General features: G+C 44.7%; 1 protein-coding gene across 7 annotated transcripts in view; it reads left to right on the forward strand.

The window, feature by feature from the left end:
* zswim8 (zinc finger, SWIM-type containing 8) overlaps positions 1 to 22,877 on the forward strand; it is a 160,590-nt gene that overhangs the window by 48,555 nt on the left and 89,158 nt on the right. For 6 of the 7 annotated variants that reach the window (XR_009769510.1, XM_061691079.1, XM_061691080.1 and 3 more), the window contains exons 6-7: positions 9,025 to 9,106; positions 9,259 to 9,379. Coding sequence is in view for 5 of the 7 variants with exons in the window: in XM_061691079.1 (XP_061547063.1) it covers positions 9,025 to 9,106; positions 9,259 to 9,379 (203 nt within the window). In the remaining 2 variants the exon portion in view is untranslated. Of the gene's footprint in view, positions 1 to 9,024; positions 9,107 to 9,258; positions 9,380 to 11,386; positions 12,264 to 22,877 lie in introns of those variants that run through there. The other variant, XM_061691084.1, reaches the window with a different exon arrangement.

Here is a 22,877-nt window from a genome sequence, read left to right on the forward strand (position 1 = left end):
ACGCCTCGGCTGCGCCTAGAAATTCTGTCCATAAAAGTTATGAACAGAATCGGCGACAAAGGGCAGCCTTGGCGGAGTTCAACCCTCACCGGAAACGAGTCCGACTTACTGCCGGATATGCGGACCAAACTCTGACTCCGGTCGCACAGGGACCGAACAGACCGTATCAGGGGGTTCTGTACCCCATACTCCCGAAGCACCCTCCACAGGACTCCCTGAGGGACACGGTCAAACGCCTTCTCCAAGTCCACAAAACACATGCATTCCAGCTCCTTCCCTCAGATAGGCGCCATCAAACAATGCAAACTAAAACTAGCAGACATTCCAACAGCTTCTTCCCTCTTGCTATTAACTTCTTAAACACTTAACTTACAATTCCATTCCATTGTCTTGAGATTGTTGTCACATCTCTGTCGGCTCAATTATACATTATTCACTCACTGTAGTAGTCTTGCAACTCTGCACTATTTGCATATCTTTTGTTCATAAATACTGGCCACTCATGTGCAGCCGTGGCCCAAAGGTTAAGATCATCGCCTGCCACCGTGGGGGACTTAGGTTCAAGACCCCGACTGGACCATCCACCAACATCCCCCCGACTCACGGCTGTGGTGTCCTTGAGCAAGACGCTAATACCCTGAAATGCTCCCCGGGCGCTTCAGCTGCCCCCTGCTCCAGTGTGTTCCACTAACATGTTTATGTGTTCACTGTGATGGGTTAAATCCCTGAACCGGTTGCTAGCCAATCGCAGGCACGTACATTCGCACTCACAGTCACACCTACGGGCAATTTAGAGTCTCCAATTACGGTGGCCGACTGGTTAGAGCGTCAGCCTCACAGTTCTGAGGACCGGGGTCCAATCCCCAGCCCCGCCTGTGTGGAGTTTGCATGTTCTCCCCATGCCTGCGTGGCTTTTCTCCGGGCACTCCGGTTTCCTCCCACATCCCAAAAACATGCATTAATTGGAGACTCAAAAGAATATATTGTCACTCAAAATGAATGAATGAAAGAGAGAAAATATAAAACTATATTTTTTAAAAAAGCAGAGTTTTTCTTTTGGCGTGTGTTTGTTTTGGCTTTTCCTTTTGGCTTGCCACAGCGTGTCATCCTTTTCCATGTAAGCCTGTCTCCTGCATCCTCCTCTCTGACACCAACTGCCCTCATGTCTTCTCTTGCTACATTTATTAACCTTCTCTGTGGTCTTCCTCGATCTCTCTTGCCCTGGCAGCTCCAGTCCCCATCATTGTTCTACTTATATACTCGCCATCTCTCCTCTGGACGTGTCCAAACCATCGAAGTCTGCTCTCTCTAACTTTGTATCCATCAAACCTTGGATCCATCAAACCTTGTATCCATCAAACCTCTGATGAGCTCATTTGTAATCCGATCCAACCTGGTCCCTCTTCGAGAGAACCTCAACATCTTCATTTCCGCCACCACGAGCTCTGCTTCATGTTGTCTCTTCAGTGGCACTCTCGAATCCATACATCATGGCTGGCCTCACCACTGTCTTATAAACTTTCCCCTTCATCCTAGCAGACACTCTTCTGTCAGATAACACACACGACACCTTCCTCCGCCCTTCCAACCTGCTTGGACCCGTTTCGTCACTTCCTGACCACACTCACCATTGCTCTGGGCTGTTGACCCCAAGTATTTAAAGTCCTCCGCTCTTGCTCTCTCTTTTCCCGATCTCAGAATCAGAATCATCTTTATTTGCTAAGTATGTCCAAAAAAAAAACCACACAAGGAATTTGTCTCCGGAAGTTGGAGCCGCTCACGTACGACAACAGACATTCAATTGACAGAGAACACTTTGGAGACATAAAGACATTGGAAAAAAAAAAAAAAAAAAACAGTCACTGAGCAATAAAGGGTTGCTAATTGTCTAAATTTTAATTTTTTTAAATTTAAAATTTAAATTTTTTTTTGGGACAATTGTGCAAAAGAAGCAGAGTCCTCTAGCACTTAGAGCAGTTCGAATGGCTAATATTGCAATAGTCCGGTGCAATGACCATTGTGCAAAGGGCGCTGAGACTTCAAGGAGTGTATGCGGTTTAAAGTGACGAGTAGTGCGATCATCTGGGACAATGTTGGTTGTGCAAATGTTGCAGATACTCCTCAATCAGTGTGCAAATGGAGCAGATGCTCCTCTGGCATGAGTGGCCAGTATTGGTCAACAGCATATATGCAAATAGTGCAGCGTGGCGAGACTACTATAGTGAGTGCACGCATAATATATAACTGGCCCCACAGAAATGTGACAACGAACTCGTCAAAAAAAATTCCAGCTTGTTGTAATGGAATTGTAGGTTTGGTGTTTAAGAAGTTGATTGCAAGAGGGAAGAAGCTGTTGGAATGTCTGCTCGTTCTAGTTTGCATTGATCGGTAGCGCCAACCTGAGGGAAGGAGCTGGTGACCGGGGTGCAGTTGGTCCGAGAGGATTTTGCACGCCCTTGTCTTAGTTCTGGCAGCGTACAAGTCCTCAAGGATGAGTAGGGGGGTACCGACAATCCTTTCAGCAGTTTTGATTGTCCGTTGCAGTCGGAGTTTGTCCTTTTTTGTAGCAGCACCAAACCAGACTGTGATGGAAGAACACAGGACTGATTTGATGACCGCTGTGTAGAACTGTCTCAGCAGCTCCGGTGGCAGGCCGTGCTTTCTCAGAAGCCGCAGGAAGTTCATCCTCTGCTGGGCCTTTTTGAGGACGGAGTTGATGTTGGTCGCCCACTTCAGGTCCTGAGGAACTGTAATTCCCAGGAACTTGAAGGTCTCGACGGTTGACACAAGGCAGCTGGACAACGTGAGGGGCAGCTGTGGCGAAGGATGCCTCCTGAAGTCCACGATCATCTCTACAGTTTTGAGCGTGTTCAGCTCCTGGTTGTGTCAGCCGCACCACAGCTCCAACCACTCCGCTTCCTGTCGATATGCAGACTAGTCACCGACTAGGCCGATGACAGTAGTGTCATCTGCAAACTTCAGGATTTTGACAGCCGGGTGCACTAAGGTGCAGTCGTTCGTGTCGAGAGAGAGGACACAACCTGAGGACGCCCCAGTGCTGATGCTGCGTTTGGATGAGGTGGCCTCCCCCAGCCTGACCTGCTGTGTCCTGCCCGTCAGAAAGCTGTAAATCCACTGGCAGATGGCAGGTGAGACGCTGAGCTGGAGAAGCTTGGATGAAAGGAGTTCAGGGATGATGGTGTTGAACGCTGAGCTGAAGTCCACGAACAGGATCCTCGCGTAGGTCCCTGCACTGTCGAGGTGTTCCAGGATGAAGTGCAGTCCCATGTTGACTGCATCATCCGCAGACCTGTTCGCTCGGGAGGCAAACTGCAGGGGGTCCAACAGGGGACCTGCGACGCTCTTGTGGTGGCACGATACCTTCAAAGACTTCATAACCACAGGTGTCAAGGCGACAGGCCTGTCGTCATTTAGACCTGAGATTGCAGGTTTCTTGGGGACTGGAATGATGGTGGAACGTTTGAAACGGGATGGTACTTCGCACAGTTCCAGAGTTCCAAGTTAGGACGTGTTAACCGTAAATATAAAAAGAATACAATGATTTGTTAATCCTTTTGAACCTATATTCAATTAAATACACTACAAAGATATTTATTGTTCAAACTGATCAACGTCAGTTGTTTTGTTGTTGCAAATATTCATTCATTTTGAATTTGATGCTGCAAGACGTTCCAAAAGAAGCTGGGACGGGCATGTTTACAAATTTCACCTTTCCGTTTAACAACACTCAATAAGTGTTTGGAAACTGAAGACACTTACTGTTCAAGCTATTTTGGCGTACTCTGTTCTGGTCTGGTCTCTGTTGTCGTAATTTACGCCTCGTAATGCGCCACACAATTTTTGTGTGAGACGGGTCTGGGTTGCTGGCAGTCTAGTACTCGCACTCTTTTTCTATGAAGCAACGCTGTTGTAACACATGTACAACCCCAATTCCAATGAAGTTGGGACGTTGTGTTAAACATAAATAAAAACAGAATACAATGATTTGCAAATCATGTTCAACCTATATTTTCAATAAACATTTGGGAACTGAGGACACTAATTGTTGAAGCTTTGTAGGTGGAATTATTTCCCATTCTTGCTTGATGGTACAGCTACAGCTGTTCAGCAGTCGGGGGTCTCCGTTGTCGCATTTTACGCTTAATAATGCGCCACACATTTTCAATGGGAGACAGGTCTGGAGTGCAGGCAGGCCAGTCTAGTACCCGCACTCTTTTACTACAAAGCCATGCTGTTGTAACACATGCAGAATTTGGTTTGGCATTGTCTTGCTGAAATAAGCAGAGGCGTCCATGCAAAGACGTTGCTTGGATGGCAGCATATGTTTCTCCAAAACTTGAATGTACCTTTCAGCATTAATGCTGCCTTCACAGATGTGTAAGTCACCCATGCCATTGGCATTAACACAGTCCCATACCATCACAGATGCTGGCTTTTGAACTTTGCGTCCATAACAGTCCGGATGGTTCTTTCCCTCTTTGGCCCGGAGGACACGACGTCCACAATTTCCAAAAACAATTTGAAATGTGGACTCGTCAAACCACAGAACACTCTTCCACTTTGCATCAGTCCATCTTCGAGGAGCTCGGGCCCAGAGAAGCCAGCGGCGTTTCTGGCTGTTGTTAATAAATGGCTTTTGCTTTGCATAGTCGTTTCAAGTTGCACTTACGGATGTAGCGCCGAACTGTATTTACTGACATTGGTTTTCTGAAGTGTTCCTGAGCCCATGTGGTGATATCCTTTACACATTGTTGTCAGTTTTTGATGCACTGCTGCCTGAGGGATCGAAGGTCACGGGCATTCAATGTTGGTTTTCGGCCTTGCCGCTTTCATGCAGTGATTTCTCCATATTCTCTGAACCTTTAGATGATATTATGGACCGTAGCTGATGAAATCCCTCAATTCCTTGCAATTGTACTTTGAGAAACATTGTCCTGAAACTGTTCGACTATTTTCTCACGCACTTGTTCACAAAGAGGTGAACCTCGCCCCATCTTTGCTTGTGAATTCAAGCTCCTTTTCTACCCAATCATGGCACCCACCTGTTCCCAATGAGCCTGTCCACGTGTGGGATGTTCCAAACAGATGTTTGATGAGCATTCCTCAACTTTCTCACTCTTTTTTGCCCCGTCTCAGCTTTTTTGGAACGTGTTGCAGCCATGAAATTCTAAGTTCATGATTATTTGCTAGAAACAATAAGGTTTATCAGGTTGAACATGAAATATCTTGTCTTTGTAGTGTATTCAATTAAATATAGGTTGAACATGATTTGCAAATCATTGTATTCTGATTTTATTTATGTTTAACACACCGTCCCAAATTCATTGGAATTGGGGTTGTACATGTGTTACAACAGCGTTGCTTCATAGAAAAAGAGTGTGAGTACTGTGGTCTGCCAACAACCCAGAGCCGTCTCACACAAAAAATGTGTGGCGCATAGGTTGAACGTGATATGCAAATCATTGTATTCTGTTTTTATTTAGGTTTAACACAATGTCCCGACTTCATTGGAATTGGGGTTGTACATCCCAAATATACCAAATTAAAGGATGGACTCTCTTCTTTCAGCAGGAAAAAAAGCTTGATTGTACCTTTTCCCCTTATTTAGGTACGTGCAGTGAAACATACGTAAGTTTTTTTGTTTTTTGGTCGTGTCACAGAATATGGAGATAATTACTACTACAATACATACTCTGCATTTCCTATATCTTTTCGAGTGAAAGAATGCTTCAGCTCATCCGACTTCCGGCCTGTATGTGCCACCATTTTTGGACTGCAAACATTGCTGTTTGCATACAATCAAGACTGAGAGGTCTGTTTGTCAAATATAAAATGGTGCATCGCTGCTCTCTGCTGGCGGTTTTCAGTAGAAAACAAATGAAACCCAGTTTGAAATTTACAGTGTCGTTATGTCAGGCACTTCTCTGGCCAATGCTGTGAAAAAACATATTTGACGAGAAAGCTCGTAAAAGGTAGGGAATGTATCGATTCTCCTCGACGAGTTAATACGTCAACGGCATTGAATGAGTTAAGTTAGCCCAGACATTCTGACTTTCGGTGGTTGTAACTCAATGGGGGTCAGGGTAGTTGAGTTACTTTGTCTTTGGAATGGACTCTTTCTTGATGGCCATTTTGTCCTTTGAAGATAGGTTGGGTTCTGTCTTTTTGGGAAGTCGGCGGTATTTGTTACACACGCAATGCCGTGAGCTAGGTTGTGTCTTCATACCCTCGCAGAGTCATCAGCTGAGTATGAGCCTTAAAAACACAATACCATGAAAATTGTTGTGCCCAAATGCACACATTGGCATACAAATTATTTGGAACGAGCGAGCCAGGTGCCTGGGCAGCCACCACTTTGTTCTCCTGCTGCAGTCGAGCTATCCCTACCAGGAGTTGCAAATCAGAGAAGCTCGGTCACTTCAACTCAGAGGCATGCATGATCTGTCAAACATTACAAATTATTCACAAATGCATTTATTGAAATGGTGAAGTAATCAATGATTAAATGTTTTTCTTTCATCCAATGTCAACCGAAATAACAGTGTTTGGTAAATGCAATAGAGAGAGACATTGCTGATTATGGCATCTAATGACCTTGGTGTAAGGAAGCAAGCACCATCCATTTTTGCTTCAGAGTTGCTATTTGTGGAACATTTTCTTCTTATTACCGTTTTCTTCTTGCGTTTATATACAATGTAAAATAAATGATACTTGTCTTAAGGTCCCTGAGACCAGTGGCCAATATCATTGGTGCTTGCTTACATTCCTCTGCATATATATATATATATATATATATATATATATATATATATATATATATATATATATATACACACATTTACAGTGGGTAGAGAACGTATTCAGACCCGCTTACATTTTTCACTCTGTTCTATTGCAGCCATTTGCTAAAACATTTTTTCTTTTTTTCCCCCTCATTAATGCGCACCCAGCACCCCATATTGCCAGAAAAAAATGGAACAGTTGAACTTTTTGCAGATTAAAAAAGAAAAACTGAAATATCACACAGCCATAAGTATTCAGACCCTTTGCTCAGTATTTAGTCGAAGCACCCTTTTGAGCTCACACAGCCATGAGTCATTTTTCAAACCTGCATCTGGGGATCCTCTGCCATTCCTCCTTGCAGATCATCTCCAGTTCTGTCAGGTTGGATGGTGAACGTTGGTGGACAGCCATTTTCAGGTCTCTCCGGAGATGCTCTATTGTGTTTAAGTCAGGTCCGCATTGCTGGCAGTAAGTCGGTGAGGGTTGGACTCTGCCAAGGCTGCCCTTTGTCACCGATTCTGTTCATAACGTTTATGGACAGAATTTCCAGGCGCAGCCGAAGCGTATAGGTTGTCCGGTTTGGTGGAGCAGTTTGCAGCAGTGTGTGAACCGGTTGGGATGAAAGTCAGCAAATCTGAGACTATGGTCCTCAGTCGGAAAAGGGTGGAGTGGCTTCTCCAGGTCAGGAAAGAGATCCTGCCCCAAGTGGAGGACTTCAAGTATCTCGGGGTCTTGTTCACAAGTGTTGGAAGAATGGAACAGGAGATCGACAGATGGAACGGTGCAGCATCTGCCGTGATGCGGACTTTGTATCGGTCCGTTGTGGTGAAGAAAGGCGAAGCTCTCCATTTACCAGTCGATCTACATTCCTACCCTCACCTACGGTCAGGAGCTTTGGGTCGTCCCAGATACAAGTGGCCGAAATGAGTTTCCTCTGCAGTGTGTCCTGACTCTCCCTGAGAGAGAGGGTGAGAAGTTTGGTCATCCACGAGGGTCTCAGAGTCAAGCTGCTGTTCCTCTGCATTGAGAGGAGTCTGAGGTGGCTCGGGCATCTGATTCGGATGCTTCCTGGACCCCTCGCTGGTGAGGTGTTCCGGGCATGTCCCACCGGAAGGAGGCCCCGGAGACAACCCAGGACACGCTGGAGAGACGATGTGTCCAGGCTGTCCTGGGAATGCCTCGCGAAGTGGCTGGGGAGAGTGAAGTCTGGGCTTCTCTGCTAAAACTACTTCTCCCGCGACCCAACCTCTGATAAGTGGAAGCAAATGTGTGTGTGTGTGTGGTATTCTAATTTTTTGAATTCCTGATTTTGTGGGTTTTTTGAGCTGGAAGCCAAAATAAACAAATACTTGAAATTGTTCTATTGGGCCCTGAATCTATAATCTATGAAAGTTTAACTTTTTGAATGGAATTATGGAAATAAATCTTTCCATGACATTCAAATTTTGGGGAAATGGCCTGTGTACACTATATTGCCACAAGTATTCCCTCACCTGCCTTGACTCAGATATGATTTTAAGTGCTATCCCATTCTAAATCCAGATGGTTAAATATGATGTTGGTCTACCTTTTGCAGTGATAACAGCTTCAACTCTTGGGAAGGCTTTTTACAAGGTTGAGGAGTGAGTTTGTGGGAATTTCTGCCCATTCTTCCTGGAGTATATTTGTGAGGTCACACACTGATTTTGCATGGGAAGGCCTGGCTCTCTTTAAAATCAACCCAAAGGTGTTCTATCAGCTTGAAGACAGGACTCTATGCAGACCAGTCAAGTTCATTCATACCAAATTCACTCATCCATGTCTTTATGGACCTTGCTTTGTGGACCAGTGCACAGACATGTTGGAACAGGAAGGGGTAATCCCCAGTCTTGTTTGAGTGTCCAAAATATCTTGGTATGCTGAAACATTCACAGTTCCTTTCAGTGGAATATTTTGGACATTTCCAACTATGCGGGAACAGTTTGGAGATGACACCTTCCTGTTCCAACATGATTGTGCATCAGTGCACAAATCAAGGTTCATAAAGACACGGATGAGAGAGTTTGATGTGGATGAATTTGACTGGCCTGCTTCTGGAAAAATGGTCATAAATCCCCATCGACCCACTCCTAAAGCTTGTGGAAAACCTTCCCAGAAGAGTTTAAGCTGTCATCATTCATCGGGATTGTTCATTGTACTATTTGGTATTTACGAATGCGTCAACTGGCTTTCTGTCTCCAGATTCTACCCACAGCCCAACGACTACTTGATGAGCTGTTATCCTCTCAGTCTACTGCAATCAACACTATGTGTGGAGCTCCAGGTAAAACAGCCCTAAACATCCCATTGTTCTCAACCTTGTATGCTTGCAGTGCCGTTCAATGGGAATAAGCTGGTGAAATATATGAATTTGTATTCAATGACTCGCAATAAAATAATCATAAAACATGTCTGTCTGTGTGTTTGTGTTTGAAGACCCCACTGCTGGACCTTCAGCCTCTGATCAAAGCACCTGGTATTTGGATGAATCGACCCTCAGTGACAACATCAAAAAGACATTGCATAAGTTCTGTGGGCCTTCACCTGTCGTCTTCAGGTTGTTTAATTCTCATACAAATCCTGAAACACACTATCAAGGTGTCCCTTGTTGGTTAATTTGTCATCCTAGAATGTTTTTACTGACTCAGTTAATTATTTCAACGGCTCAATAGCGCGCATGTTTTAACAAAAGTTCATTATGTTCACTCAATTATTGCTATTATTTGTTAAAAGTCAAATTCATGTTCAGAAAAAAAGCCTTATTATGCATGCTGACATTGGCGGTTGTGTGTGGCTCTACCTGTGACATTGTATCTTCTATAACTCCAAAAGTACTGCTTGTAGTCGCGAGATTTTCCCAAAATGTCAATCTGTCAAAACGTCTCGTTGGAATTGCCACTTCAACCTACAACATCGCACCAAGAATTTCGAAAATCGGATGATGGGTTCCGCAGAAATTGAGCTTAATGTGCGGGGGGAAGAAAATGGCCTTTCGGGGGAACGTTTTTGTGTGTGATAGCCTTTCAAAAATCTGATCCAAAAAACATCTTCAAATTAGAGGTAAACAGTAAAACTTCATTATTTCTGAATGTATCTCTGCAAAGATTTGCACACTCATACAATTAATTACCCATGCTGAATACAATTTTGAACTTATTTCTTATGAACATGCTCATGTAAATGTCCAATTTTTTTTAAAGGACTTGAAATGTGGACATAATGCAGTATATGAACCCGGAATGTACTTTTCAAAATATAGAACATTTTGATGTCAGTGTTGGTTGGCATGGTAACAGGAGCTTTGGAATAGAATGACGTGATTTTACTAGTAACGCTATTTCTTAGGAACTACTGGATGGATTTGGCTGAAATTTATGCATCTACTTAGAAAACATTGGTGTGAAACTATAAGGTTTAGTGCTATACAATTAATTCTCCTTGATACTGTAGCTGCCTGAATTTGTAAAACCCCGCCACAAAGCTAGACTTTTCTAACCTCGACACCAATATCTTGAGCAATAGCCTTTATAAATGGTTGAACATTTTTATTTGCATTCAGGGAAGTGTCAGGGAAAAGCTGTGAATATTTTAAAGCTGTCATTTTGAGTAGATAATACAGTATATACAGTAGATTATAGAAAAGTCGATAGTTATGACACAGACTGCCGTTTTTCAGGTTGTGTTCATTTTGTGTTAAACAATTTGTTGTTCCTGGTCAGAAATGACCGTTCCATGAAGACTCACCATGAAAACTGTATTAATCCACATTATTACTACTTGTTGAGCGAGATCTCTGAATTAACCTTTGGTGACTATTACAAGTGTGGAACTTCTGTACGTATTTAGTGGCCTGTGTGCCTTATTGGTCTGATCTTATACACTTGAAAGAGGTCCCACCCAAGGTTTTCCTCTGTTGTTTCTTCTGATCGTCCCCACTGTGATCAATATTTTTGGGAGCTCTTCCACACCAAGGTGAATAAATTCTCACATTATTGTTTGTTCTTTGAGATCTCCAGAACCACGATCTTCCCTAGGTTCTTTTCGAGAGTACCATCTGTCCCAGTATAGACCTGCATTTTACGTGCATAACTTGTCATGGCATCACGTTGCCCATATCTTTGACGGCATGACGCTCATCCACTGTGAGATTTAGACCGAGGTTAGAGATGCGTGGCAGACGCTCCAGCCACTTGTCCCAAACTTGTCTGGTTGCTGCCAGTTCGTCTTGATGATGGCCTGGTCTTCCATCCAGATTGTCACACACACACATCCAGATTGTCCGTGACAATGTGGAGTTTTGGGAGCGAAACGGTGACCCGAAAACTTGAACATCCAGACTCTGCATCACATAAACTGTTTGTAGGTGTGTTTTTGCATGTGTACACACCAGCCAAAATCTGTCTCTCTGGGTACGCGACTTGCAGTTTTCTCTGTTTCCCCTCTAAGTTTGTCATGTTTACCACCAAAGTGGTTCCAATGGACTCAGTCAGCAACAGTAAAAAACAGGATTTGATGTCATCAGTCTGTAATACTGCATATTTTGTAGGTCCTGGCTCATCCTGATGACATTTTCAGCTGGTAGAACACTAGGATCGGTTCCCATTCTTTGACTTGAATGTGACAGCAACCTCAGCATGGCCGTCCTCTTCATCACTGTATTCCTCATCAATTATTTCTTGGTATGGATTATATTCCATGTCATCTTCAGTTTCTGTCATGTACTTCTCAAATCCATACTCACTGTCATTTTTCTGTCCTCTCCGCTCCTCATCAATGTGATGACCATCAAAGACAGCGGCTGAAATAAGTATTTAAAACGTCACCATTTTTCTCACTAAATATACTTCCAAAGGTGCTATTGACCTGACAATTACACAAGATGTTGGGGACAACCCAAGTAATCCATACATACAAAGAAAGTAGAACAAATAAGATCAGAAATTAAGTTGTGTGTAAAAACGTGAAATGACACAGGGAAAAAGTATTGAACACATGAAGAAAGGGAGGTGCAAAAAGGCATGGAAAGCTAGTACAACACCTCAAAGCTATCACTAATCAAACAACAATCCAGCCCCTTGTCACCGCAAATGAATATCAGCTGGTTCAGTCCTAAATGATGGCCTACAAAAACGTCTCATTGCCAAGGTGTGAGTCAAGACACATCTCATGATGGGGAAGAGCAAAAAGCTGTCTCAAGACCATCGCAAACAAATTGTTGCAAAACATAACAATGGCATTGGTTACAGGCGCAGATCTAAGCTACTGAATATTCCAGTGAGCACGGTTAAGACCAGAATGCGTAAGTGGAAAGCAAATCATACCACCATAAATTTTCCTCGATCAGGTGCTGCTCGCAAGATTTCTGCCTGAGGAGTGCAAAGAAGAATCAGAAGAGCCAAGGACCACCTGTGGAAAGCTTCAAAAAGACCTGGAATTAGCAGGTACTGTTGAAAAACAGTGAGTGACGTACTCCGCTGCCAAGGCCTGTATGCACCCTCACCACGCAAGACCCCATTGCTGAAAAAAAAGCTTGTCAAAGCTTGTTTAAGGTTTGCTGAACAACATTTGGACAAACCAGTTAAATATGGACAAAATGTAGTCTGGTCAGATGAGAGCAAAATTGAACCTTTTGGATGCCATAATGCCCACCACGTTTGGAGGAGAAATGGCAGTGCACATCACCCTAAAAGCACCATACCAACAGTGAAGTTCGGAGGTGGGAACATGATGGTGTGTGGCTGCTTTTCAGCAAGCGGTACTGGTAAACTTCACATTATTGAAGGAAGGATGAATGAGCAAATGTACCATTCTTGACAAAAATCTCCTGCCTTCTACGAGGATGATGAAAATGAAACAAAGGTGGACATTTCAGCAGGATAATGATCCAAAACATACTGCCAAAGAAACTCTCGATTGGGTTCAAAGAAAAAAAAAATAAAGCTGTTAGAATGGCCCAGCCAATCACCTGACTTGAATCCAATCAAAAATCTATGGCAAAAATTGAAAACTCAAGGTCCATAAAAGTAGCCCGCCGAACCCTCAAGATTTGTAGACCGCTTGTGTGGAGGAATGGGCCTAAATCACACCAGAGCAATTCATGCAACTAATTTCTTCATCCAGGAGGCGTCTTGAAGCGGTCATTGCAAACAAAAACTTTTGTACAAAGTACAGTGTTCCCTCGTTTTTCGCGGTTAATGGGGACCAGAACCCCCCGAAAAAGGTGAAAAAACGCGAAGTAGGATTTTCACTTTTTTGCTGATGGTCATCTTCTTCTTCGTCTTGGGTGCCCCGGAGGAAGCTTTCACGGGGGCACAGCGCTTCGGCGGCATTGTAAGGGCTTGCTTTACTAATCCAAAAAATGATCACTGAAACAAAAAAAGTTATTGCGAACACAACAGCATGGATGAGACTGGCGAGACACAACAAGGGAACATGCTGGGTGAGGCTGCGATGATGCGCAGCCAATCAGCTCACGGGATGAATCCACTCGTGCTTACATTGGTCGATGTCGCGCCGGGAACCAATCTCGCGCCTTGTATCAGTGCCCGTACAGGCCAGGCATGTACAAAGCCCCTGAGTCAACTCATGTCTTTGTTTGGCGTGTCGGGAAACCTTCTCTCGCGCGCATCAACATGAAACAACACGTCTTTCCGCAACATGGCTGCCAATATGGCTGTATGTTTTAAAATTAAAACTTTTTTTTTTTTTTTTTTTTAATGAATATTTTGGAAAAACCCACGAAGCACTGAAACCGCAAAACGTGAAGCGCAAAGTGGCGAGGGAACACTGTATTAAATGAATACCAGTTGGAGTGTTCTACTTTTTCCCTGTCATTTTAACACATTTTAATCATGTGCAACCGATGTACATGTTCAAATTAAGTCAATTCAAAGGACTCTTTTTATCAGTGCAGTCACAGCCACGCGCTACAGTACATGTTCGGGGGATTCGTCCGGCGTCCCCAGGGTCTCCGACCCAATTACGCTCCAACCGGCTGCTGCTGCACCTGTGCAGACTGATAAAAGTCCTTTTGATTGTCCTTAATTTGAACATGGACATCGGTTGCCCGTGATTAAAATGTGTTACAATGACATAATTTACCCCTCTTCTCCTAAAAAAAAAAAAAAAAAAACGTCATTTTAACACATTTTAATCACGCGCAACCGATGTCCATGTTCAAATTAAGTACAATCAAAGGACTTTTATTTTCTTCCAGTGCATGTGCTGAAGTCACAAGAAATGAGAAATGATCACCTTGATCAATTAATAGGTGTCCTCACCTCATATCAGTGATTCATGAAATACACTGGTTAACAAGTGAATTCCGAGTCCCTGCCTCTTTGACATTGTTGAAATCAAATGTTGTCGGGCATGAATTGTTCATCAGTGCAAATTGTTCATGTGTCTCTGATGTTCAGATTTATTATAACAGTTTCCCAGTGTCGCCAAAGCACCAAGTGCTGTAGAAACGTGCGGACGCCAGCCATGAATTTGGCGTGAGGCACCGCACATTTCCACGGTCTTTTCACTCTTGATACATCTGCATTTTGCCGTGTAAAAAGAATGCACGCCACGTTTTTGTGCGTACGCACCTTTTGTACATGAGGCACCAGGCCTCCTGAAGATGGTCTTGTGTAAACAGGCCGGCTCAGCGGGTCAGGAGGCAGGAAGGCAGAACTATCACTGCTTGGGGGTTGCTGGTGCCAACTGTGGATCACGCGTGTCTGCTACACGTGCTTTGACATGCTTTTTTTTCCAGCAATGGGGTCTTGAGTGGTGAGCATGCTTCCGGGCCATGGCGGCAGAGTGCGTTACTCACCGTTTTCCTCGTGACAACAGTACCTGCTAATTCCAGGTCTTTTTGAAGCTCTCCACAGGTGGCCCTTGGCTCTTGGACAACTCTTCTGATTATTCTTTGCACTCCTCCTCTGTCACCTCGAGGCAAATCTTTCGTGGTATAATGGCTTTCCACTGACGTATTATGACCCCAACGGTGCTCATTAGGAACATTCAGAAGCTTAGCTATGCACCTGTAACCAATGCCATCGTTATGTTTTGCAAAAATTGTGTCGTGTTAAATACTTACTTCAGTCGTTGTATGTAATAAAGAACCTCACTTAGCTACGGTATATTGTGGTGAATTTCCAGGTCTGTGAAACACCCTCATCTGGCTGAAAACAGTTTCCGTCAAACAGGAACAAAGAATGCTTCCAGACACAGGCATTCGGACTAAATTAGGTTCATTAAAAAGCCTTTGTGTTGTAACAGCTATATTTTGAAATTTTTGAAATTCGCTAAAAACCCGCCCGAAATTCTCGGTCACAAGCTTATAAAGTCTTGCATCTGTGGGCGTCCTCTTAAGTACCGACCCTAAGTCTGATTGGTTCACTGAGTCCCCCTTTTACCTCCAGTTGGTGTCACTTTTGTCCACAAGGTGGCTCTCTCTGTCCATGAACCAACCGCACGCCTGATGGCACCGCAAAGACTGGTTTTGAACCAGCAAATGGCGATGTTATCTTGATATTACCATGGCAGTCCCCGTTTTATGCCTCGCCTCCTAGCTTACCGAGAGGACGTATTGTCTTCTCACCTTGCTATGCGGTTTGAAGCTGAAATATTCACCCACAGGTCTGTTGCAGTTTGGCTTTAGAAATTGCAATCATCCGTTTGCTCTTTGCCTTGCTCATGAGGGTGACTGTGCAGGCTGCACGTGGCCCGCGGGCTGTGCTTTCAGACACCCCTGCTGTAGGCTGTATATAGCCGGAGCACAACACAATGTTATGTTTGACAATGGAATATAAGAGCCACACTTGGAGACCAACTTGAACAAACAGTTATGCGATTTGTGATCAGAGAACTGCACCAAAATAACTGAAAAAAAAATTCAGTCCCCTCCAAAAGTATTCGAACGGCAAAGTCAATTCCTTTGTTTTTGTTTTATACTGACGATATTTTGGTTTCAGATCAAAAGGTGAATATGAGACAAAAGTTCATAATTCCAGATTTTATTTCATGGTCTTCACATCTAGATGTGTTAAACAGCTCAGGACAGAGCTCCTTTTGTTTGAAGCCACCAACTTTTCAAGTGAGCTACAGTAATGGAACAGACATGATTAAATTAACTTAAAATGAATAACATTTAATATTTGATGGCATAACCCCTACTTGCAATAACTGCATCAAGCCTGCGACCCATTGACTGGACAGAGCACCTTTTGTTTGAAGCCACCAACTTTTCAAGTGAGCTGAAGTAATGGAACAGACATGGTTAAATTCAAGTGAATATCATATAATATTTGGTGGCATAACCCTGACTTCCAATAACTGCATCAAGCCTGCGACCCACTGACTTCACCAGACTTGCATTCTTCATTTGAAATGCTTTTCCAGGCCTTTACTGCAGCCTCCTTCAGTTGTTTGTTTCTGGGGGTTTCTTCCTTGACTCTCCTCTCCAGGAGGTAAAATACATGCTCTATTGGGTGAAGGTCCAGTGATGGACATGGCCAGTCTAAGACCTTCCACTTTCCCCCCCGAAGTCCTTTGTTGTGTTGGCACTGTGTTTTGGGTCATTGTCTTGTTGCATGATGAAGCTTCTCCCGATTAGTTTGGATGCATTTTTCTTGTCTTGTCTCATATTCATCTTTTGATCTGAAACCCAAATGTCTTCAGTATACAACACAAACAAAATGATTGACTTTTCCGTTCCAATACTTTTGGAGGGAACTGTATATTCGACAGCTTTAAAATATCCCGAGCAATTTACCGAAGCCTCAAATTAGGACCCCTCCTAATTTGAGGGGGGGGGGTTAAGAGTACAAGGATGGACTCACAAATGAATGTTAAGAAAATGAGTGACGATTTAGATTTGATGAACAATTCAAAGGCAGCATGTAGAGTCTGCAAGAAAAACACCTTTCGAGTTGGCTCCACAAATAACCAACACAAGCGCATGAGGAATGTCCACCCAGCAGTGCAGTGGGAAGAAAAAACAAAGGCAACTGAACCTGACATGAATGAATGCGACAGTATTTCTGCTGGAGCTGATGCGACTGATGCTGGAGACTGCTTCTTTCTTTCACCTTTTGGCTTGTCTTGGAAGCTGGAAGAGGAGAATCAGATCTTCAGCTAATGCCAGCAACATTGTCAAGGTAATTACCATAAATGGATGGCAAAGACGACAATTGTTTTGGCCACAGGTTGCATCTGGCCATCGCTAAGAGAACTTCCTCTCTTTTACCCTTGCTGACACATTTCTTACAGTGCTTAAAAATAGGATACACAAACCTTTACACAGATTTACACACACAAGCAAGAAGCAAAACTGTAAACACTTAGGGAAAACATCTACGTAATTGCAGTGCATCGGGAAAGTATTCACAGTGCTTTGCATTTTTCACATTTTATGTTACACCCTGATTGCAAAATGGAATAAAACTTTTTTTCCCATTATATAAATATATGTAATTCTACACACACCCGATAAGGACAATTTTTTTTTATTTTTTTATTTTGGAAATGTATTAAAAATGAAAAACTAAGAAATCACGTGTGGGCGGCACGTGAGAGTGTCTGTCTCACAGTTCTGAGGACCGGGGTTCAATCCCCGGCCCCGCATGTGTGGAGTTTGCATGTTCTCCCCGTGCCTGCGTGGCTTTTCTCCTGGCACTCAGGTTTCCTCCTACATCCCAAAAACATGCATGGTAGGTTAATTGACGACTCTAAATTTGCCCGTAAATTTGGCGTGAATGTGAGTTGCGGATGGTTGTTTATTTGTATGTGCCCGATGATTGGCTGGCAACCAGTTCAGGGTGTACCCCGCCTCCTGCGCGAAGAGAGCTGGGATAGGCTCCAGCACTCCTGCGGCCCTTGTGAGGAGAAGCGGCTCAGAAAATGGATGGAAATCACGGGTACGCAAGTATTCACAGCCTTTGCTACAATGCTCAAAATTAAGCTCAGGTGCGTCATTTTTCCACTGATCATCCTTGAGGGGTTCCTACAGCTTCATTGGAGTCCATCTGTGGTAAATTCAGCAATTTGGACATGTTTTGGAAAGGCACACGTCTATATAAGGTCCCACAGGTGACGGTGCAGATCAGAATACAAACCAAGCATGAAGTCAAAGGAATTGTCTGCAGACCTCAGAGATAGGATTGTCTTGAGGCCCAAATCTGGGGAAGGGTACAGAAAATGTTTTGCTGCTTTGAAGATTCCAAAGAACGCAATGGTCTCCATCATTCGTAAATGGAAGATGTTCTGAACCACCAGGACTCTTCCTAGAGCTGGCTGCCTGTCTAAACTGAGCAATCAGGGGAGAAGGGCCTTACTCTTGGAGGTGACCAAGAACCGGATGGTCACTCTGTCAGAGCTCAAGCGGTCCTCTGTGGAGAGAGGACAACCTTCCAGAAGGACAACCATCGCTGCAGCACTCCACCAATCAGGCCTGTATGGTAGAGTGGCCAGACGGAAGCCACTCCTGAGTGAAAGGCACATGGCCTGCCTGGAGTTTTCCAAAAGGAACCTGAAGGACTCTCAGACCATATGAGAGAAAATCTGGTCTGATGAGACAAAGGTTGAACTCTGTGGCGTGAATGCCATGCGTCATGTTTGGAGGAAACAAGTACCGCTCATCACCTGACCAATACCATCCCCTACAGTGAAGCATGGCGGTGGCAGCAGCATGTTGCGGGAATGTTTTTCAGCAGTAGGAAGTGGGAGACTTGTCAGGATTGAGGAAAAGATGATGACAGCACTGTACAGAGACATCCTGGATGAAAGCGAGTGCTCAGGACCTCTAACTGGGGTGAAGGTTTACCTTCCAACAGGACAACAACCCTAAGCACACAGCCAAGACAACGAAGGAGTGGCTTCAGAAAACCTCTGTGAATGTCCTTGAGTGGCCCAGCCAGAGCCCAGACTTGAACATCAAGTACAGATAGACATCAACGAAGTATTGAGCAAAGGCTGTGAATATTTATGTACATGTGATGTCTTCATTTTTTGTGTTGAATAAATCTGCAGATATTTCAAAAAAAACTTTTTTCACATTGTCATTATGGGGTGTTGTGTGAAAAAGTTTGAGGAAAAAATTTTTTTTTTTCCATTTTGGGATGAGCCCTTACTGTAACAAAATGTGGAAAAAAAGTGAAGTGTGTTGGCCCATCAGTCGAGACTGGCGAGCGCCCCTTCCCTTTCTGTTGCAGTCATTAGCAACTATGCTACCAGTCTCCTCGAGCAAATTTACACTTCCCCTTCCCAAAAATGGCCGAACGAAAGATGGAAAACAGTTAACTTCCAAGACAGATCGTCTGTTCACGAGGCAGATCGTCTGTTCACGAAAGTAAAAGACAGACCTGTTTGTCATGTGCGGAGCAACGTGGCTGGAACAAAGAGTAGAACATTATTGAATAGTTTATTTTTAATGCCCTTTATCAACTCCGAGGCAGGGACTGTTAAGTTTGAAGTTTGGATTTTTATTGAAGGACATTCTTATTTTTTTTGGGTTGTTTTGTTCTTGGCCTTTGAAAAAATATTTACATCAAAAAGAGAGGTAGTTGGAGTAAGATAAATAGAAGATGGAGAGACAGCAGAATTCATGTTGTCTATTTAAATACAAAACAACAAACAAATACCACTGATGTCTTTTATCGCAAATTTGATTTCTCGTGTTTCTAATATTCAAGTTTGTTTATTCCAGATTCAGTGTTTAAGCAAAATTTAAGTTTGTTGTCCAACATTATTGCTACATTTCTGGAGAGAAGGGAAACATGCACATCTCAGTGATTTTTCATTAAATATTGAGTTTGGTTTTTTGAGTATGTTGTCCCAGTTTTTAATTTTGGCCCACCATGAATTTGAGTTTGACACCCCTGCACTAAGTACTCTCCTGCCCGTCTCTCTGATGAGCTTGGCTGGAGAGATCTAGTCTTCTGGAAACTCCTCTTGCCCACCGCGGGCCCTTCTCATCTCTTCTCGAAAAGCTGCACAAAACTCTTCCTTACTCAGCTTCCACCACACGGTTCTCTGCTCTGTCTTTGTCTTCTTAATCTCCCTCCCCACCACCACCAGTCATTTTGTGCACCACCATCATATGCTGTCGAGCCACACTCTCCCCTACCACTACCTTACATTCAGTAACCTCCGTCAGATTACATCATCTCCACAAGATGCAGTCCACCTGCGTGCTTCTACCTCTGCTCTTTGAGGTCACCCTATGTTCCTGCCTTTTCTGGAAGAAAGTGTTCACGACAGCCATTTCCAACCTTTTGCAAAGTGTACCACCATCTGTCCCTCCTTTCCTGGATGCACAACTGAACCATCACTTTTTCGTCACCCCTGTTTCAGTCACCAACATGTCCATTACAATCTGCACCAATGACAACTCTGTATGTCTGGGATGCTCTGATTTACTTTGTCTAGCTCCTTTCAGAATTTGCTTTCACCTCGAGGTCACATCCTACCTGTGAGGTATAGCCATTAATTATATTATACAGGGCACCCTACATTTCAACTTTCAGCCTCATCACTCGATCGGACACTCTTTTCACCTCCAAGACATTCTTAACTAACGCTTCCTTTAAAAACCCTCGACTCCCTTTCTCTTCCCATCTGCACCATCGTAAAATAATTAGAACCCTGCCCCGAAGCTTATAGCCTCACTTCCTTTCCACCTGCTCTCCTGGACGCACAATATATCTAACTTTCTCCTAATCATCAAGTCAACCAAATCCCTAGCTTTTCCTCTCATTGTCCCAACATTCAAAGTCCCGAAATTCAGTTTTAAGCTCTGTGCTTCTCTCTTCTCTTTCTGCCTGAGACCCCAGTTTCCACTTCACCTTTGTCTTCGACCCCAGTAGCTGAATTTTTACCGGTGCCCTTGCAGGTTAAACCGGGCCACCACTGATCCGGTATGGAATTCTTTGTATGAACGCTCCTTTTTGGCCATGTCTTTATAGACCTTTGTGCATTGGTGCACAGTCATGTTGGAACAAAGTTAGGAGCGCTGAATTGCCCAAAAGCTCTTGGTATGCTGAATTTTTTCAGAGTGCCTTTCACTAGAACGAAGGAGCCAATATTTTAGACCATTCCATGGTCCCAAATTTTTGGGAATAGTTCTATTTCTCACATGGCTGTGCACCAGCGCACAGAACAAGGTCCATAAAGACATGGATGAGAGAGTTTTGTGTGGACGAACCCGACTGTCCTGCACACAGTCCTGACCTCAACCCGAGAGAACACTTTTGGATGAATTAGAGCGGAAACTGACAGGCAGGCCTTCTCGTCCATCATCAGTGTGTGACCTCACAAATCCACTTCTGGAAGAATGATCAAGAATTCCCATAAACACACTCCTAAACCTTGTGGACAACCTTCCCAGAAGAGTTGAAGCTGTTTTACTGCCAAGGGTTGACCCACGTCATATTGAACCCAATGGATTAGGAATGGGATGTACCGTAATTTCTTTACCCGAGGTCGGGTCGCGGGGGCAGTAGCTTTAGCAGGGACGCCCAGACTTCCCTTTCCCCAGCCACTTCATCCATCTCTTCCGGGGGGATCCCGAGGTGTTCCCAGGCCAGCCGAGAAACGTAGTCTCTCCAGCGTGTCCTGGGTCGTCCCCGGGGTCTCCTCCCGGTGGGACGTGCCCAGAACACCTCACCGGGGAGGCGTCCGGGAGGCATCCGAATCAGATGCCCCAGCAACCTCATCTGGCTCCTCTCGATGTGAAGGAGCAACGGCTCTACTCTGAGATCCTCCCGGAAGACCGAGCTTCTCTCCCGGACACCCTGCGGAGGAAACTCATTTCGGCCGGTTGTATCCGGGATCTCGTTCTTTCGGTCACAACCCACAGCTCGTGACCATAGGTGAGGGTAGGAACGTAGATCGACCGGTAAATCGAGAGCTTCGCCTTGCGGCTTAGCTCCTTCTTTGCCACAACAGATCGATACAAAGTCCACATCACTGCAGACGATGCACCGATCCGCCTCTCGATCTCCCGTTCCATTATTCCCTCACTTGTGAACAAGACCCCAAGATACTTGAACTCCTCCACTTGGGGCAGGATCTCATCCTCGACCTGGAGAGGGCACGCCACCCTTTTCCGACTGAGGACCATGGTCTCAGATTTGGAGGTGCTGATTCTCATCCCAGCCGCTTCACACTCGGCTGCGAACTGCTCCAATGAGAGTTGGAGATCACGGCTTGATGAAGCCAACAGAACCACATCATCTGCAAAAAGCAGAGCTGCAATACTGAGGCCACCAAACCGGACCCCTCTATGCCTGGACTGCGCCTTGAAATTCTGTCCATAAAAGTTATGAACAGAATCGGTGACAAAGGGGTAGCCTTGGCGGAGTCCAACCCTCACCGGAAAGGAGTCCAATCTCTGACTCCGGTCGTACAGGGACCGAACAGCCCGTATCAGGGGGTTCGGTACCCCATACTCCTGAAGCACCCCCGACAGACGTTCCCAGCAGACCCTCACAATACGTTTGGGCCTGCCACGTCGGACCGGCATCTTCCCCACCATCGGAGCCAACTCACCACCAGGTGGTGATCAGTTGACAGCTCCGCCCCTCTCTTTACCCGAGTGTCCAAGACGTGGCCGCAAGTCCGATGACACGACCAAAAAGTCGATCATCGAACTGCGACCTAGGGTGTCCTGGTGCCAAGTGCATGTGTGGACACCCTTATGCTTGAACATGGTGTTCGTTATGGAAAATCCGTGACGAACACAGAAGTCCAATAACAGAACACCGCTCGGGTTCTGATTGGGGGGGCCGTTCCTCCCAATCACGCCCTTCCCTGTCTCACTGTCATTGCCCACGTGAGCATTGAAAGTCCCCCAGCAGAACGATGGAGTCGCCATCGGGAGCGCTCTCCAGCACTCCTCCCAGCAGCGCTCTCCAGGACTCCAAAAAGGGTGGGTACTCTGAACTGATGTTTGGTGCATAGGCACAAACAACAGTCAGGACCCGTCCCCCCACCCGAAGGCGGAGTGAGGCTACCCTCTCGTCCACCGGGGAGAACCCCAAAGTACAGGCACCGAGCCGGGGAGCAGT

This window comes from Phycodurus eques, chromosome 11 (genome assembly GCF_024500275.1).
Source record: "Phycodurus eques isolate BA_2022a chromosome 11, UOR_Pequ_1.1, whole genome shotgun sequence".
Taxonomy (NCBI): domain Eukaryota; kingdom Metazoa; phylum Chordata; class Actinopteri; order Syngnathiformes; family Syngnathidae; genus Phycodurus; species Phycodurus eques.